The 20,011-nt window shown below is 45.7% G+C and overlaps 1 protein-coding gene across 9 annotated transcripts in view; it reads left to right on the plus strand.

The window, feature by feature from the left end:
- The window catches only part of cast (calpastatin), a 44,953-nt gene that overhangs the window by 15,600 nt on the left and 9,342 nt on the right, over positions 1-20,011 (plus strand). For 2 of the 9 annotated variants that reach the window (XM_084445204.1, XM_084445206.1), the window contains exons 2-19: positions 2,924-2,992; positions 6,348-6,467; positions 6,890-6,985; positions 7,165-7,299; positions 8,515-8,652; positions 9,468-9,512; positions 9,670-9,768; positions 10,338-10,415; positions 11,431-11,472; positions 12,334-12,417; positions 12,842-12,904; positions 13,715-13,786; positions 14,267-14,335; positions 14,677-14,781; positions 15,588-15,704; positions 16,749-16,856; positions 17,596-17,706; positions 17,956-18,054. In XM_084445204.1, coding sequence (XP_084301330.1) covers positions 2,924-2,992; positions 6,348-6,467; positions 6,890-6,985; positions 7,165-7,299; positions 8,515-8,652; positions 9,468-9,512; positions 9,670-9,768; positions 10,338-10,415; positions 11,431-11,472; positions 12,334-12,417; positions 12,842-12,904; positions 13,715-13,786; positions 14,267-14,335; positions 14,677-14,781; positions 15,588-15,704; positions 16,749-16,856; positions 17,596-17,706; positions 17,956-18,054 — 1,650 coding nt within the window. The remainder of the gene's footprint in view (positions 1-2,923; positions 2,993-6,347; positions 6,468-6,889; positions 6,986-7,164; positions 7,300-8,514; positions 8,653-9,467; positions 9,513-9,669; positions 9,769-10,337; positions 10,416-11,430; positions 11,473-12,333; positions 12,418-12,841; positions 12,905-13,714; positions 13,787-14,266; positions 14,336-14,676; positions 14,782-15,587; positions 15,705-16,748; positions 16,857-17,595; positions 17,707-17,955; positions 18,055-20,011) is intronic. The other 7 variants (XM_084445209.1, XM_084445211.1, XM_084445205.1 and 4 more) reach the window with 6 other exon arrangements.

Consider the following 20,011-nt stretch of genomic DNA (forward strand, 5'->3'; position numbering starts at 1 on the left):
TATGTTCTAAACCCTATTATCTTAGAACATCCTCTGTATTTATGTTCTAAACCCTATTATCTTAGAACATCCTCTGTATTTATGTTCTAAACCCTATCTTAGAACATCCTCTGTATTTATGTTCTAAACCCTATCTTAGAACATGTGCTGTCGTTCTCGGCCTGCTCAACTGGTTGGTTCTCTGAGGTTTGAGTGAGGTATGACACTCAACACAGCAACTCGCATGACTCAGAACAGCTGTAGAATGACCTGACAATAATAATAAATAGAGAATGGCTTCTCTGCTCTATCACCGTACAAAATATTGAGGTATGTGTACAGTTGGTAGGCGACTGTAGCACAAAGTGTAGTGAAGGCGAGGGTTTATTATTGTCTATCACAACTAGGGATGTTAAGAGTTAATCGACTATCGATTAATTGCTGATAAGAATTTACCCGAGTAAGATTTTGCTACTCGATTAATTGCTTGTTAATGGAACAGAACTTTTTTTTTTTTTTGGAACGAACGTTATCAACAGGAGTTGCGTGAAATGTAATCATGATTTAAGGTCTGACTGCACATGAGGGCGCCACGACATGTAGTGAAGGATAATTGGGATGATGGGAAATTTCAAAACAAAAAAATGAAGCGAGCGAAGCGCAGTCCGGCGCGGGACGTTCTTATCAATTAATCGACTATCGTTTGTTAAGGTTAACAGTTATCGATTAATAAAAAAATCCTTGAAATTTGCAGCCCTCACAACGGACCTACTGTAAGGAGAAAGGAAACAAATAAAACAATGTTTCATGCGACATATTAGGGGTGGTTTCAAACCTCAACGGATGTAAAACCACAAGTACACCAAACATACAAGGCATACAAGGCTTTCCACCAAACAGCTTTTGACACAAAGTACTCTAGCTACTGTATGTCAAATCACATGTACTGGTCACTGGGCAGGTTGAGTAGGTCACTGGGCAGGTTGAGGAGGTCACTGGGCAGGTTGAGTAGGTCACTGGGCAGGTTGAGTAGGTCACTGGGCAGGTTGAGTTGGTCACTGGGCAGGTTGAGTTGGTCACTGGGCAGGTTGAGTAGGTCACTGGGCAGGTTGAGTTGGTCACTGGGCAGGTTGAGTAGGTCACTGGGCAGGTTGAGTAGGTCACTGGGCAGGTTGAGTTGGTCACTGGGCAGGTTGAGTAGGTCACTGGGCAGGTTGAGTAGGTCACTGGGCAGGTTGAGTTGGTCACTGGGCAGGTTGAGTAGGTCACTGGGCAGGTTGAGTAGGTCACTGGGCAGGTTGAGTTGGTCACTGGGCAGGTTGAGTTGGTCACTGGGCAGGTTGAGTAGGTCACTGGGCAGGTTGAGTAGGTCACTGGGCAGGTTGAGTAGGTCACTGGGCAGGTTGAGTAGGTCACTGGGCAGGTTGAGTTGGTCACTGGGCAGGTTGAGTTGGTCACTGGGCAGGTTGAGTAGGGTTCAGACCGCTCTGGCAGCTTTGACGAGACTCCACAGTGGGTCTGGTGAAACTAGTTGCCGTGACGCTGACACCAACAGCATTATGGGAGGAGGGAGGGAGGCGGCCTACTGCTGCGGAATTCAAAAGGAGGGTGCAGTCTTTGGGTGGGGAGCAAAGCTACAGGGCTGAACACACACACACTCTCACACACACACACACACACACACACACACACACACACACACCCTCATCATACATCTTTGTTCGATAAAACAGTGGGATACAGGACCTGGGATGTTTTGTAATGCTATGATACAGAGCAGTGTGACTTTTCTTAAACTCCTTTCCTTAGAAATCACACACACACACACACACAAACACACACACACACATACACACACACACACACTGGTCTGACACATGCTACAGTATGCGGAAACTAAATTCAGTGCGATGTTTCTTTCCTTGGCAGTCCTGTAAAATATGTGAGAGAAGTGAATTTCGTTGACTGCAGGTCTCAGTCAGCAAAAAAAATAATTCTGCTGCCAGATTATGCATGGGGTTTTTATATATCTATATCTATATTTTTTATTTAGATTATGCATGGGGTTTTTATATATCTATATCTATATTTTTTATTTAGATTATGCATGGGGTTTTTATATATGTATATCTATATTTTTTATTTAGATTATGCATGGGGTTTTTATATATCTATATCTGTATTTTTTATTTAGATTATGCATGGGGTTTTTATATATCTATATCTATATTTTTTATTTAGATTATGCATGGGGTTTTTATATATCTATATCTATATTTTTTCTTTAGATTATGCATGGGGTTTTTATATATCTATATCTGTATTTTTTATTTAGATTATGCATGGGATTTTTATATATCTATATCTATATTTTTTATTTAGATTATGCATGGGGTCTTTATATATCTATATCTATATTTTTTATTTAGATTATGCATGGGGTTTTTATATATCTATATCTATATTTTTTATTTAGATTATGCATGGGGTTTTTATATATCTATATCTATATTTTTTATTTAGATTATGCATGGGGTTTTTATATATCTATATCTATATTTTTTATTTAGATTATGCATTGGATTTTTATATATGTATATCTATATTTTTTATTTAGATTATGCATGGGGTTTTTATATATGTATATCTATATTTTTTCTTTAGATTATGCATGGGATTATCAGATTATGCATGGGATTATCAGATTATGCATGGGATTATCAGATTATGCATGGGATTTTTTCTTCGCTCTGCTCCTCGTTTTCAAGCAAAGATCATGATGTTTTGTGGCTTCAGTGATTCCTCACAAAGACTGGCTTCAGTGTTTTATCCCCCCTCTGAGTTGTGTCTCTCCATTGTTTATAAGCCTTCTCTCTCTCTCTCTCTCTCTCTCTCTCTCTCTCTCTCTCTCTCTCTCTCTCTCTCTCTCTCTCTCTCTCTCTAGTCGCAGCCCAGACAGGCGGCCCCCACCCCGGTGGCCCAGGTCTCCCCGGTGAAGCCGGCTCAGTTTGAGGTGCAGTATGGTGCACTGCTTCACACCCTCCCTCTCTCACACTCTGCCCATTCGTGTCCCTCTTGGCTCTCTGTACTCGCCTCCCCCTCCTTCCCCCCTCACTCCCAATCTCTATATTTCCTATTCTCTCTTTCCATTTCCTCTCTCTTTCTCTCTCTTCCCCCCCTCTCTCTCCGTCTCTCTCCCTCTCCCCCCCTCTCTCCATCTCTCTCTCCCTCTCTCTCTTTCTCCCTCTCTCTTTTTCTCTTTCTCTCTCTCCTCTTTCTCCTTCTCTCTCTTTCTCTCTCTCCATCTCTCTCTCTCTCCCTCTATCTTTCTCTCTGTCTCCCTCTCTCTCTTTCTCCCTCTCTCTCCCTCTCTCTTTCTCTCTCTTTCTTTCTCTCTATCTTAAACACTCTTATCCTTTTCCTACGTGTAGTCCATAACCAACTCCCCCTTTTTTTCCAATGCTATGCCTAACACAGGATCATTATTATGTTCCAAACTGTGTTTCAGTCTGTCTGACCTCTGAACCCTGTCTAAGGCCGATGTTTGGAATTGTTCATTCACTTCCTGTTTTTCCAGACCGGTGCTCTGTGTGTCATCGCCCGTCTTAAAGGAGAGTGAAGGAATAGAGTAGTTTTAACGATCAAGCAGCAACACTACAGAATTAAAACGTGTCCTCTTCCTCCTATTGAAGTGAGGAGTATGTTACACCCAGCTTCACGGGGTGAGAGTTCATAAACGTTGCAGGTCTAGACGGCTAGAAGGGTCGGCCATTTTGTTATTATGCTTTCTTTGATGTTAGAAACGCTACATGGTTTCATAATGAGGGGAAACAACGCGGACGTCCTTGGCTTTTGTTTTAACGGCCCATTGGGGATGTCATGACCCTCAATCAAAGCCCCTCCAGCTGTGATCATGTTGTCTCTGGTCCCTGAATAGACGGTATCAGTCTTGTGGTCTTGGAGTAAAGGAAATGGGCTCGTTCAGAGATGATTACCCAGGAAGCTTTGAATAGCTGCACTATAGCTTTCTACACTCATAAAGCTCTTCGTTAGTATGTTAAAGGTACCCAACGAAACGTGAATCAAAACAATCCATTCTTTGTTTATTTTTGAAATTGCTCGATTATAATAAGTTATATTATATGGTTCCTTGTAGTCTAATAAACATGTTGAATCACTTGAATGTCTTTCCTACCGTGTAATTTCTTCACAAAATGATATTTAACTAATGTTTTGAAAACAACAAAGATGTGTGAAACGTCACTATTACGTGCTCCGCGTATTGACGCAATGACGTAGTACGCGATTTTCGGGGGCCACCTTCTCAAATTTGCTCTAGAGCGCATACTAGTGGTCAAAAACTACATTTGATACCTTAAATTCAGCTCACTATAGACAAACTTCACACATGAACTGTGTTAGCGAACCCGTAGTAAGTGTTCAAACGTCAGCTCTGAACGGGGGCTAGAGATGGGACGTGAAGACAGTGGCGTTCATTAACGTATCTGTCAAACGTGTTCAGCGTGCAGCTCTGTGTCAGACCAGTAACGATAGGGCCACCCAACAAAGATGGTGCCAACTAGCCATGCAAATGTTTCCTTGTGGTCTTTGTGCTCAGTGTTGGCTATCATTACCAGCAATAAGATTCCTGACAAGAAAAGCTTCTTCTCAGCAGCACCGTTCTGCTGGATGAAGTTTTTGTCACTATAGGCGTTTCAGTTAAATTAATTTGTATTACAGTACGACCCATTTTAAAACCTGAAAACTAGAGGGACTGACCCATTGAAAGGAGATTCCGAACGTTTTCCAGATGAAAAGATGTTTAAATCAAAGTTGACGTTTACAACTTGGGTTTAGATATTTTAGACAAAATCAATGTAGCGCTGGTCGGTTTCCCTGGAGACTTGAACGTCTTCCCAGGGATTAGAACAAAGGACCTCTCTGTTGTGTCCAGATACCGCCGGTGCAGAAATGCCAACATGAGACGGCACATTAGCGTGACCCATTTAGAACCCCTTGATGATCAAATGTCACCTATTTAGAGGCCTTGACTCAGGACAAAACGCCATGGTAAGGCTTTGGCTGGATATGGGAGGCTATTTGTGCACCCAAGCACAACCCCAAACGTCTGGCGCATAACTTATATGCTACCTGCTGGCCGTGAGGGTACATTCATCTTGAGGGTCACGGTTTGGGCATGCCCACGTTCCCAAATAAGGCCCTAGAAGAATGCCCAGTGTTGCTTTATTGAATCTCAGCACATTTGAACCAGGTGTGGCCACACCTCTGTATGCCATAGTATGTCTGGCTCGACACCACATTTTTTAAATTGCTGCAACAGAGCTAAACAGCGGTCTAGAAACACACAGTTTTCACATAGGAACTCATTCACTGATTTGTGTGGTTTGAACGAATCACCAATGTGAGTGCAGTTTGCAAGTTTGAGACTCAGAAATGATTGAGTAGGCCGTCCTGTATTTCACATACTTTAGACGGTGTGAAATCAAAGACGCCGACGTGGTAGAAGAGCAAAGTAGTTCCCTTGACCGGGTTTCTGAACCCTGGTCTCTGGGAGCGTTTATGCCACAGTCTCCCACATTCATATCGGGTGCTTTAAATGCTAAACGGACTGCACTTATATAGCACTTTTCCACCTTAGCGGCACTCAAAGCGCTTTACAATGGCCTCTCATTCACCCATTCACACACACACTCACACACCAATGGCGGCAGCTGCCGTGCAAGGTGCTAACCTGCTCATTGGGAGCGATTTTGGGGTTAGGTGTCTTGCTCAAGGACACTTCGACATGTGGACAGTCGGAGCTGGGATTCGAACCCCTGACCCTTCGATCATTGAACGACCCGCTCTACCAACTGAGCTACAGCCGGCCCTTTAACCAGGGTTGACATGTTGGCTTGTTCCACAGTCGACATCCTTTGAGCTATTAATGACTCCTATTAGAACCTGACCTTGTTGGGGCGCCTCTCTCTCTGCTAACAATCCCACAGGCTAGCGAGTGTTGTCAGACTTCAGTCAGAGACCAGACCACGGCTCGAAGAGGATAGCCAGTCCGGTTGCACTGCGATCTATACACAAGCATGCAGTTCGTATGTAGGGGATGTATACATAGACTCACACACATGCCCTTTGGTATACTGTGTCATGTAGAGTAGTAGTAAGTCTTCACTGGCCAACCGAAATAGTCCGTAGAATGATACCCTTTCTTCCTGTTTCTCCTTTTCTCAAATTTCTTATTTGGCGTCTGAGGAAAATGGGTCGGTAGTTTTGAAACGGAGAGCTGTTGGATATGCATCTCGTAGCGCGTGGTCAATATGATGAATTAGTCAATTATAATCCTTGTATTTCAGAAGTCTTCAGGGGCAGGGGTAACCAGGCCAACAGGCGGGGCGGCCGGAAGTGGTGTCAAAGTGGGAGGAGCCACCACTGCTGGAATGTCACAGGAAGGAACCGCCATAGCCACGCCTAAGGTAGAGATGGAAAAACACAAAACGATGTATCTAAGGACATACTTCTGGGACTTTGCTTATGGCGGCTTTTCCTATAGCAAACCGGCTTGGAGCTCCTCCTTTTTAACCCCACGTTATGCTTCTGGTGTTGCTGGTTGCTGGTTGCTGGTAGAATGCTGGTTCTATGGCATTTCTCTCTTGTCCCTTCATCTACCTCCACTGCTCTCAAGTCACCAGCTGCTTCCATCTCGCTCGGCTTTCCAAGCCTCATCAGATCTTGACCCGCGATCCGTTGGATCAACAAGCTCTTCGGCTGTGGCATCGTCACGCTTGCGAATGCAATGTACGATATGTAAAGGGCTTTTGGCGCATATCTGTTCTGTTCATAATGCGATCTACCGTATGTCGCGTAACATTTTCCACACCTTCGTCTTTGTTTGTAGAGCGCACTTGTCTCTGCTAACCCCGTGGCGACGGGTGCAACAGTTATTGATATGCCAGAACCTTCTAGCAGAGGCAGTCCTAAAGAAATCCCGAAGGTAACCTTCTTAACCCCCTTCCCCTCTCCTCGACCTAATGCTTTCTTCCATTTCCTGTTTGGGCCTTGCTCACTCACACTCACTGCTTAGCTGGTGTGGATATGTGTGTGGTACAGACTTAAGAGCTTCTCTGAATGTCCTCTTTATTTCGAGTGTTCACGTCCGCCTCTCGATTGTAGACCGTCACACCCGTCTCTCACGGCAACGTGCCAACTTCTCCCGCCACGCCCGGAGCGCTCGGCTCTACAGGGGCGGCCGCCACAGCGAAAGCCGGAGCGACGACTGCTAAGCACTCCCCGAAACAAACGGACAAGGTAAACGTTGGAGCGAGTGAATCCGCGGGGGACTCAATTCGGGGTCTTGGTTTGTCTGGCCTGGTTCGTGTCAACCTCACTGAACAGCCTCGTCGGTCACGTTCCCACGACCCATGTTTCCTCACCATCTTCTCTCTAGTATTGTCGTTGATATCCCAGCATGCTTTACGGCAGCTGTACTCTTTATCCTCATATTCATCCCCCATTTTGCACGGCATTCCCTTTTCTTCCCTGTAGAGACGTTTTCAAAACAAGTCCGCTTTAACATCCTTGCTCACGGTTGGGAGGTGTGTGACTAGAACTCTCTTGCTCCGGCGCTGTTGCGCGGCCCGCCTCGCCAATTTGCATGGTTACGGAGCACGCTCAGTGCGCCGAGCCAAACCACACCTGCTCGCTATGACTCATCAGTTCACCCCCGTTATCTCTCAGCAAGAGGGAGACTGTGGACTCTTTTCGCTGTCGGTTGGGGAAAAACTTGTATCCGGAACAAACTCACTTCACACATTTGTCCTCTTGCTTTGAGTTTGCTTCTGAAATAACCTGCTACTGTAGGTGCTTGTCTGGTTTAGGTTGGCTGAGTACATTCTCATTCCACCCGTTTCTCTCACTTGAACACACTTCTTTTCACGGCAAAAACCTTCCCTTTAAAAACCTACGGATGACCGGGGCACGTTCTACCATCCTATCATTCTACTAAATGCTGCCTCTAAAATAACAAACACAGGATTATGCTTTGACTTGCAACAGAATTCCACTGAACCATGACTCTTAAAGCCCCACTATGTTGTTGATTTCATCTTAAAATATCAGTTTCAAAGTGGATCTATTGGTGTTCTGGATTATTATAGTGAGAACAGCACCTCTTCCATTCCCTCAGAGGGGTCCGGCGGCCTGTATTTGCACTATGGAACTTTTGACCGCGAGCCGCGGTTTTCTCTCTCATGAACGTTCTGCTTTACCTTTAGCTCTCCTCTTCCAATTTGCCGGCAGACTCCGTTTTCCTCAGCTTGTCAGTTGTCAACAAATGCACGTGAGAGGTTTTAACAGGCGTCTCTCAGCGTTTTACGACAACGTTACTGCGGTTGTAATGTCTCTAGTGGCCTTTAGGGGCCGCTAAAGTGCACAAAACTGGACTGCTACATAATGGGGCTTTAAAACAACCCAAACGGTGGCACTCTGAGCTCTGTCCCTGGCGTCAACCCTCCTGTGTTATAGAGCGCGCCGGCGGCCTCAAGCAAAGCCGACGCGGCTAAAAGCGATCCTGCTAAAGGGGCGGAGCCGGCGCCAGCAGCTGCTGTGGCTGGAGGCGCCCTGGCGAAGGGGAAAGCAGATGTGAAGCCAACAGAGCCCAAGGTAGAGACTGGAGTAGGAGTCAATCAATCAATCAATCAATCAATCAATCAATATCCTTTATTTAACCAGGTAAACCCATTCACCTCCATTCATTTTTTGGACTACGATTACGCAAAAACTACCAGACCACATTTCATGAAACTCAGTGGAGGGGTGTAGCATGGACCAATTTAGAACCCATTCAATTTTGGCGTGTGCAGAGCCACGAAATGCATTCAGGGGCGGAGGGAGGTCTGTGCTCTCTGAACACCATTTCTAGTTTATCTTGATATTATTTTGATATGGTAGTGTTGATATTACCAGTGTGTATCAGCCTCTATGGTAATTATAGTCCGTTCCCAGATAGCAAGCGGATCTGGGCCATATACAGGCCAGATCTGGCCCTTGTGGTTTAGTTCCGGCCCATATATGGCCCAGAATCATTACACATCCGCTTGCTATCTGGGTTCCTTGTACTGTACTTTCATGTTGCCTGCTCTGAAAAGGCTTGTGTGGAACTCTTGTTTGATATTTTTGTGAACTTATTGTTCACTTATTGTCATGGAAACAGGCCGAGGCTCTGACCTCAATCACCAGCGTCTTTGGCGGAGCGGTTGCTAGGTCGCTATTGTTTCACGTACTCTGGGAGAATCTCCCATCGCCACTGATTGGCCGGCCACATGAATCGGCGCCACTGATTGGGCAATAATAAACGAATGACAAGGCTTATCCCCAAAACCTATATCCGTTGAGTCAGACTACATAGAAATAGTCATAATATGAACATAAATAAAGATATGTATCAATATGTATTGAGTATCTGGTGTGTATTGTAGGTGCAGGTGGAGGTCGGACCCCCAGGAGCCAAAGCAGCCAAAGCGGTAAGATAACTAACCATCATTATGCTCTTTCTTAGGCATGTGGCTTTGATGTTTCACTAAAAGCAGTGGCATGATACAATGCTCCTGGAGTTTTAGATGTGATGCATCGGTGTGTGTGTGTGTGTGTGTGTGTGTGTGTGTGTGTGTGTGTGTTTAGTCGCCTGCTGAGGATCCCTTTGATGCCCTGGCCAGCAGTTTGCCATCGCAGCCTCTCACCCCCACAGCCCCCAAATACACTGGACCTGAGGTCAAAGAGGTAGAGCACTCGTGTGTGTGTGTGTGTGTGTGTGTGTGTGTGTGGGTGTGCAAGATTGTGTTTTTCTGTATTACAGTAGATATTTGTATCCGTGTGTGTGTGTATGAGTGTGTTGTGTGTCCCAGAGCGGAGTGGTTGTGTAACCATGTGTGTAACCGTGTGTGGTTGTGTAACCGTGTGTGGTTGTGTAACCGTGTGTGTAACCGTGTGTGGTTGTGTAACCGTGTGTGTAACTGTGTGTGGTTGTGTAACCGTATGTGGTTGTGTATCCGTGTGTGTATCCGTGTGTGTAACCGTGTGTGGTTGTGTATCCGTGTGTGTAACTGTGTGTGGTTGTGTAACCGTGTGTGGTTGTGTATCCGTGTGTGTATCCGTGTGTGTAACCGTGTGTGGTTGTGTATCCGTGTGTGTAACTGTGTGTGTAACTGTGTGTGGTTGTGTAACTGTGTGTGGTTGTGTATCCGTGTGTGTATCCGTGTGTGTAACCGTGTGTGGTTGTGTAACTGTGTGTGGTTGTGTATCCGTGTGTGTATCCGTGTGTGTAACCGTGTGTGCTGCATGTATCCCAGCATGCCCACACCCCTGAGGAAGGCGTGTTGTGTGGGGAGAGAGAGGACTCACTGCCGCCTGACTACAGATTCAACACGGTCAGTCCCTCCCTCGCCACGATCTGACTCCTCCCTGACTCCTCCCTCTCTCATCCCTGACTCCTCCCTGTCTCCTCCTCCCTGTCTCCTCCCTGACTCCTCCCTCTCTCCTCCCTGACTCCTCCCTCTCTCATCCCTGTCTCCTTCCTGGCTCCTCTGGCTCCTCCCTGACTCCTCCCCATCTTCTCTGACTCCTCCCTGGCTCCTCCCCATCTCCTCTGACTCCTCCCTGACTCCTCCCTGTCTCCTCCCTGTCTCCTCCCTGCCTCCTCCCTCTCTCCTCCCCGTCTCCTCCCTGTCTCCTCTCTCTCTCCTCCCTGGCTCCTCCCTGTCTCCTCCCTGGTTCCTCCCTGTCCCTCCCTGGCTCCTCCCTGACTCCTCCCTGGCTCCTCCCTGGCTCCTCCCTGGCTCCTCCCTGTCTCCTCCCTGTGTCCTCCCTGTCTCCTCCCTGACTCCTCCCCGTCTCCTCCCTGGCTCCTCCCTGTCTCCTCCCTGACTCCTCCCCTCTCCTCCCTGGCTCCTCCCCGTCTCCTCCCCGGCTCCTCCCTGTCTCCTCCCTGTCTCCTCCCTCTCTCCTCCCCTCTCTCCTCCCCGTCTCCTCCCTGTCTCCTCCCCGGCTCCTCCCTGTCTCCTCCCTGTCTCCTCCCTCTCTCCTCCCCTCTCTCCTCCCCGTCTCCTCCCCGGCTCCTCTCCGTCTCCTCCCCGGCTCCTCCCTGACTCCTCCCCTCACCCTTCTGCTCTCTCTCCTGCTTTTCACTTCACTTCGCCCGCCCAGACTGTTGTGTCTATTAGAACCAGACTGTTGTGTTTATTAGAACCAGACTGTTGTGTCTATTAGAACCAGACTGTTGTGTATTTGAGGCCCAGACTGTTGTGTATTTGAGGCCCAGACTGTTGTGTATTTGAGGCCCAGACTGTTGTATATTAGAACCAGACTGTTGTGTATTTGAGGCCCAGACTGTGATTAAGGGATGATATGAGCATATATTATACTAAGCATTTGCGTCATTCACAGGCACCGGTTGGCAAACCTGACCCTGTGAAAAAGGAGGTTCCGGTAAGTTGTATAAGTACCGGTAAGATTCTGGTAAATGATTGTCTTCATCACCCGAGAGTCTAGACACATTAACATCCCCTTCCTATTTCACACTCTTCTCACTCTCTCACATAGAGACAGATATATACAGTCCACTCTCTCTCACACACACACAGACAAGACATGCCATTGCTGTGACCCCATGGTGTTATTTGACGGCGTTTGGCACCTCTGCTGTGTGGAATGTTGCATTGCATTGTGGGAGCGCCGGCTCTGCCAACAACACTGACTAGACCCACCTACAGAGTGTTCCAACCAGCAGGCTCTTGTTCTGTCAAGCTCAGCGCCCAACACACACACACACACACACGCACAGTGGATGCACGGTCCGCACACACTCACTCATTCCTCCACGCCTATCCACCCACACACACACCTATATGTATTTAGTACCGTAGCTTAAGAACTCAAATATGCCCTCGAAGCTTTGTTGATGCCTATTTTTCATCCTACAAGAAACTACTGTATCTTTGAATACCAATAACCTGAAAAGGTTAATTTTGCTTCTATGGAATTCAAAGGGTGTGTCTGTACTTTCCTCCTGAGTTGGTAGATACTGTCTGGTTTGCATTATTTTGTCCTCTCAAATCTCTGTGTTAGTCTACGTCGCCCTCTAGTGGAGAATGTGATAACAATACTATTTCCTTGCACTTCTGTTGGAATAATGTCTTCCATTTTGACACACTGTATGTGGGATATATTTTAGGGACTACGGCATGTCGCTGTCCTCACAGGATCTTATTCAACACAGCAGCGCACAGCATTTCTGTCAGGATTTGAGAGACGGAAACAAACATTGACATTTGCCTGTGTTCCTCTCAGAAACCGCTGAGTACCGACGAGGCTCTGGACTCTCTCTCCGCCGGCTTCGCGACCCCGACCGTCCCAAGCGCCAAGAAAGAGGAGGCGAGTATCGGCGGTCGTAACCGCTCATAACCGCTTATAACCGCTTATAACCAGCCGCAACTGCTTCAGTGCGCTCTGTCAGAACACCGTCAGATCCTGGACTGGCGTGATGCTAGTCTCACGATACCACACTTTAGAGAGCCTCACCTCCGGAAGTCCCGAGACATATCCATTGAAAATCGTTGCTAGAACAGCTGTGAATACTGACGCTATACCAATCAGAACCACTGCCTACATCTCACTGCCTTGTATCAAAACAAAATATTCACCTCCCCTCAAAAGTTTCCACCCACTTTTAGTGACGTAATCCGGACGAATGTTTTCAGCCTCTGTTTGAGCGCAGCGTTTAGATACTGATTCGGGAGTCTAGGGTGATACGGCATCTCGGGTTGGTCAATATCCTGCTTTCTTTTCCTGCCATCAGAAAATGGAGAGCGTGTCTGCTGGCTTCTCCAACTTTGCTCCGCCTCCACCTGCCCCTGCCAAGGTAAAGCACGCGTGGTTTAACCTTTGAACCTTCAGGCCGGGTTTGGTTGTTTATTAGCTGTTTGTTAACGATACGTGATATTGGTTTCACGATATCGATACGATATCATAACAATAACAAAACTTGAATGATGAATATATGACTGGAAAAATAGTCTTTTATTTTTATTAACACAAAATGCAAAACGAGACTGTTATTTGTTGTTTGTTATTTGTATAGCGCTTTTTTGTATAGCGCTTTTCTGGGTACCCAAGGTAGTGCATCTCGACGATGCATATCGCTGCGTTCTATATCGTAATATCTCGTGCCGCGATATCTCGTGTTTATACGTTGTCTTGGTATGAACACATTGTTATTATTATGGAGTGATTATCATCATGTTTAAGTAAGGACAGTCATACAAAATATGGTGCCATTTCAGATGCCTGACCAATTGTACTGTATATACCGTGCCTACAACAACAGCTGTACCATCAGAGCATTATCACTATTCATGCTATTGAGAATGTTATCCCTTTCGATACGACCACGTCACCGGCAACATTTTAAAAATATCTAACAAATATTTAATAATATAAAAAAAATATCTAACAAAGCTAAAACATTCCTCACCCCAACACTTGCTGAAAGCTGAGAAACTGCGCTTTCTAGTATTATAGGGAAAATCCAATTAATATTCGAAATGTTGTCACTGTACTTTCAGGGTTAAAAGGGTTATACAATAATACATGTACAATAGGGATTAATTTTTCTCTTGCTGGATAGAGAGTGCTGGTATTAATATTGCGTAATGTCATTTATTTATTCTAGAAAGCTGAAGAGGCCAAGTCTCCTACTCCCCCTGCGGACAAGAAAGCCAAGGTTGAAACGCCGCAAAACCAGGTTATTATACAGTCAATAACAACTGCTGGGCTATCATTTAATATATCTGAATGTAATCATTGGGTTTCCCAGTGATGAGAACGTGTGAAGTACAGTACATTAACAGAGCTACACATTACTACCCAGATAGCAAGCGGATCTGGGCCATATACAGGCCAGATCTGGCCCTTGTGGCTTAGTTCCGGCCCAAATATGGCCCAGATCCGCTCGCTATCTGGGTAGAGGTGTCAAAGATGATTCCATCAAAGTAACACTGGGACATGCAAATGTGATTGATGCACAATAAACATGTATATGCTTATGAATGAATATTATCCAATGTTAATGTTATGAATGTTATCTAACTTGATCATGTTAATTCAAGCTCTCATATCATTCATATAAAATGTTGGTCGTGGAAAACAATGTGAATGAATGTCTGTCTTTGCTAGGACTCTACTGAGAGATAGCTGGTGATTATTTGGTGATTCTACATTTCAGGTTGCCGACGACTTCTCCCTGATGGCAGGACTGGACGCCCCGATGGACAGCAAGCCTAAGAACGACGAGGTCCGTCCGCAGAAACGTCTCTCCCTCACCTCTCTGTCTCTCTAATCTCTCCTCTCCTCTCTCTCCTTCTTCACCTCCACCCTCCCCCTCTCCTCTCCTCTCCTCTCTCTCCTTCTTCACCTCCACCCTCCCCCTCTCCTCTCCTCTCCTCTCTCTCCTTCTTCACCTCCACCCTCCCCCTCTCCTCTCCTCTCTCTCCTTCTTCACCTCCACCCTCCCCCTCTCCCTAGCTCTGCTCCGATGAAATAGTAACATTACGGCGCCGGCATTCGACGGATCTGGGTATCCGGTCCCTCGACTACAACGCCGTTTGATCTCTTCCTCCCCGCCTCTCTCTCCAGGGTACTTCCATGTCCCTGGACGCCCTCAGCGCCCTGGGCGACTCCCTGGCCGCCCCAGAACCAGCACCAGAACCCCCCAAGCTCCGGCCCGAGGACATGGTCTCGGTACGGACCCGCACGCTGAAGTGTTGAATAGAAGCTGTAGTAGGATGATCGTTACCCAGATAGCAAGCGGATGTGTAATGATTCTGGGCCATATACGGTCCGGAACTAAGCCACAAGGGCCAGATCTGGCCTGTATATGGCCCAGATCCGCTTGCTATCTGGGTACGGGGGTTTCGATGTGGGCGCATGCGCTTCCCTCTTCATCGTGGAGGATATAACTAGGGATGCACGATATATCGGCAATCATCGGTATCGGTCCGATGTGCAAAACAGGGCCGATGTGAAAAACAGATCATTATTTCTGTCTAGCTGCTGTTGTGTGTGTTGTTTTGGAGAGGAAACAATGTGGTAAATCTATGATTTATCGGCTTTTCAGAATGTTTTGGAAATAGATTTTTAGAATTTTTCAGTATGTATAACATTTGATTATCGTCGAAACTTGTTTTTATACAGAACATATCGACATCTGTAAATATCGGTTATCGGCCACGACAGCATTGTTAATGGCCGGGTTTCCAGATAAAGAACCTTCTTAAGGAACCCTTCTTTAAGCAACCCTTTCTATGGCAGTTAAGAAGTACTTTGGATTTTAGTGCTTCTTAACTCGTTTGGGAAACCCGGCCAATATCTGTTATCGGTATCGTCCAAAATGTTCATATCGGTGTTTCCCTAGATACAACATTAGATGAACTGTCCAGCATCTGCAGAGGAAATCTCACTTTGACCGGCGCTTTCAGATGGAATTCAAACGCCCCGCAGTCTCAATAAGCTCTGTGTTTATCTTTTATTCATTTCCTGGTTTGCAGGAGGGCAAGCTGGAGTCTGAGAAGGGTGTTCGTGTGGGTGAGAGGGAGGACTCGCTCCCACCAGAGTACAGGTTCACAGAGGACAAACTCAAACCCCTGCCTGCCCCCAAGCCAGAGGTGAGCCTCGTAAATGGTAAATGGTAAATGGACAGCACTTATATAGCGCTTTTCCACCTTAGCGGCACTCAAAGCGCTTTACAATGGCCTCTCATTCACCCATTCACACACACATTCACACACCAATGGCGGTAGCTGCCATGCAAGGTGCTAACCTGCTCACTGGGAGCGATTTGGGGTGAGGCGTCTTGCTCAAGGACACTTCGACATGTGGACAGTTGGAGCTGGGATTCGAACCACTGACCCTTCGATCACTGAACGACCCGCTCTACCAACTGAGCTACAGCCGCCCCACCGTACCGGCATTAAGGGGAACATCTGAGTCCCCATCTGGGCATTCGAAGCACCCACTTATGAAATGTATTAAAGGGTTATTAACATTCATAACACCCTACAAAACCATCCATAGAACATTATGACATGTATGATAGAGGAAACAAGTGCATAGACCCTATGGTAATAACTATGGTGGTTTAAGGGCAGTGTGCTAAGGGCCACTAGCAGTCTGGAAGTAAAGTACTTTGGTCTGTCGGTAACTAAATGCAGCTACAGACATTGAGATAGTCTCTCAGTGAAAAGTGCTGTATAAATATAATGAATTATTATTATTATTATTATTATTGTTGTTGTTTTTGTTGTTGTTTTCATTATTATTACAGTCGTGTTTTTGTGCAATCTGCCTGAAAAGTAAATAGAAGCGTCTCTAACAGTCTGATGGGAGAACAGCACTTGAGACACAATATACAGTAAACTCATCCTTTCCTCTCCCTCTTTCCCTCCCTCTCTCCCTCTCCCCCTCCCTTCCTCCCTCTCTCCTTCCCTCCCTCCCTCCCTCCCTCTCTCCCTCCCTTCCTCCCTCTCTCCTTCCCTCCCTCCCTCTCTCTCTCCCTCCTTCTCTCCGTCCCTCTCTTCCTCTCTCTCTCCCTCCCTCCCTCCCTCTCTCTCTCCCTCTCTCCCTCCCTATCTCCCTCTCTCCCTCCCTCTCTCTCTCCCTCCTTCTCTCCCTCCCTCCCTCCCTCTCTCCCTCTCTCTCTCTCTCTCCAGCCCTCCATGGACTCTGGTGAGGCTCTGGACTTCCTGTCTGGAGACTTCATGACCTCGTCCGCCGCCCCTGCCGTCCAGACCCCCGTCCCCATGGCTCCGCCCCCACAGGTGACACACGTCCTCCATCGGCCAATCACAGTCCACCCATCCACGTAATCGCTATGGAACCGGCCAATAGGTCCACTCCTTCAATCACATTCTGCCGACTCGTTATCTGCTACAACACTCAGTGAAATGAGCTGATGTAACAGTCATGCAAAGGACTTGAGGGACACTCCCTAGAACACAGTCATGCAAAAACTTTGAAATGTATTTATTGTAACGGGATAATCCCCTTGAGATGAGTCATTGCTCGTTTTCAAGGGGGTCCCAAGTAGGGCTGGGTATCGCATCGAATTTCAAGAATCGATTCGATTCCGATTCACAAGGTTCAGAATCGATTATCACGATTCAATTCGATTCGATATCGATTCGGTTAGTGTTACTAAAACCTGTTGTTTTTAGCTGTAACCTTAATTACATGACTGCCAAGTTATGCAACACATCAATACTAGGGCTGGGTATCGATACTGATTTCCAAAAATGAATGAATGAATGAATCATTGAATGAATTAATGAACTATTCATACCTTCATTTATTCATTCATTCATTAAATAAAAGCTCGATTTTGGGATTCATGAATCGATTCTGAATCATTTGATTTTTAGTCCCAAGAAGACCACCCCGACAAGCCTCGCCAGTGTAAAGGAAATACCCATTAACTGGCTGAGTTTCACAAATGGCCGTCTGTCATCACGATGTGTAAATGGTGAATGTTTAACTGTAACGTTGCTCTTTGTCTGCCAGACCCAGGTAGACGAGCTGTCTGCTCTCGATGCCTTGGGTGAGGATTTCATGGCCCCAACTGAAGCTCCGGCTGTCCATGCCCCTGTATGCCCCGTTAAGAACCCCCCAGAGGTAAACCCACTGGTGTGTGTGTGTGTGTGTGTGCCTGTCTTGTGTGTATGTGTCTGTCTGTCTGTCTGTGTTACATTCTACAACTCTAGTGTATATAGCCAGTAGTATGTTGTGTTGTTATATAATATGTTCCAAATACCTGTATAATACACTGTGTCTGTGTTGGTCAATGTTGTATCCTCACTGGCGTGCCATGTGTGTGTGTGTGTGTGTGTGTGTGTGTGTTTCTCCTGTGCTTCTGGTCTGTAGATCTCTGTTTGTCCCCCAGTGGAGCCCAGCCCTCTTGATATGATCCCCCACCCTGTCCCAACTGCCGCCCTCACAAAACCCGAGCCTGAGGTAACCATGGTAGAATCGTCTGTCATGTTGATGTTTTTAAATCAACGGCTCCATTGACTTCCATTCCCAGATAGCAAGCGGATTTGTAATGATTCTGGGCCATATATGGGCCGGAACTAAGCCACAAGGGCCAGATCCGGCCTGTATATGGCCCAGATCCGCTTGCTATCTGGGTTGTAGCCGAGTGTGTGCCTGCAGAACAACTGTAGCTAGCTCAATACTGAGGCAATCAGGGAAATTATATTATATATATTATATATAATATATGTATAATATATTCTCTCGGGTTCATGTAAGACAGACTGAGAATAGGTCATATCTAACCATATTGAAAATATGTTAGTAACTTATTATGTAAGTGTAAGTGTTATAGGCAAGGCAAGTTTATTTGTATAGCACATTTCAACAACAAGGCAATTCAAAGTGCTTTACATGAGACATTAAAAGCATCAAGACAATGTGCAAGAAATACATTATAAAAGGACATTTAAAACAAAATGCAATAAACACATTATAAAAGGACATTTAAAATAAAATGCAGGACAAATAAAATACAAGAATAAAAATTACAGTGCAGTGTAAGAATGAATAATTATTTGATTTAATAAAAAGCAGCGGCAAAAAGAAAAGTCTTCAGTCTTGATTTAAAAGAACCAAGAGTTGCAGCAGACCTGCAGTTTTCTGGAAGTTTGTTCCAGATATGTGGAGCATAGAAACTGAACGCTGCTTCTCCATGTTTTGTTTTAACTCTGGGGACAGAAGCAGGCCTGAGCCAGACGACCTGAGAGGTCTGGATGGTTCATAACGTAGCAGCAGATCAGAAATATATTTTGGCCCTAGACCATTCAGTGCTTTATAAACCAACAGCAGTATTTTAAAGTCAATACTTTGACAGACAGGAAGCCAGTGTAAGGACCTCAGAACTGGAGTGATGTGATCCACTTTCTTGGTCTTAGTGAGGACTCGAGCAGCAGCGTTCTGAATCAGCTGCAGCTGTCTGATCGATTTTATAGAGAGACCTGTAAACATACTGTTACAGTAGTCAAGTCTACTGAAGATAAACGCATGGACAAGTTTTCCCAAATCCTGCTGAGACATAAATCCTTTAATCCTTGATACAGTATATTCTTCAGATGATAGTAGGCTGACTTTGAAATTGTCAATGTGGCTGTTGAAATTCAGGTCTGAGTCCATGAATACACCAAGATTTCTGGCTTTGTTTGTGTTTTTTAGCATTACTGATTGGAGCTGAGCGCTGACTTTTAATTGTTCTTCTTTGGCTCCAAGAACAATTTCTAATCTTTGTTTAGTTGAAGAAAGTTCTGGCACATCCAATCGTTGATTTTTTCAATGCACTTACTCAGCGCTTGTATGGGATTATAGTCCCCTGGTGATATGATGATATAAATTTGTGTGTCGTCTGCATAGCTATGGTAACATATTTGGTGGTTTTCCATAATTTGACCTAGTGGGAGCATGTAGATGTTGAACAGAAGAGGCCCCAGAATGGAGCCTTGGGGAACTCCACAGGTCATTTTTGTCCCCTCAGATTTGTAATTGCCTATAGACACAAAGTAGTCCCTGTCCTTCAAGTAGGATTCAAACCAGTCTAGCACTGTGCTAGAAATTCCCAGCCAGTTTTCCAGTCGGCCTAGTAATATGTTGTGGTCAACTGTGTTGAATGCAGCGCTGAGATCCAGTAATACTAAGACTGAAATTCTGCCATTGTCTGTGTTTAAATGGATGTCATTGAAGACCTTAACAAGAGCAGTCTCAGTGCTGTGGTGTGGTCGAAATCCTGACTGGAAGACATCAAAACAATTACTTAGTGCCAGGAAGTTGTTCAGCTGTTGAAAAACAGCTTTCGTATTTCGTTTAGAGTTTATTTAGGTACTGTACAGTAACAGGACACAGGAGGCCCATAAGCTGTATAGCTTACAGTTTATCTGGCCTTTCATGATATATG

Source organism: Borostomias antarcticus (genome assembly GCF_949987555.1).
Source record: "Borostomias antarcticus genome assembly, chromosome: 11".
NCBI classification, from domain to species: Eukaryota; Metazoa; Chordata; class Actinopteri; order Stomiiformes; family Stomiidae; genus Borostomias; species Borostomias antarcticus.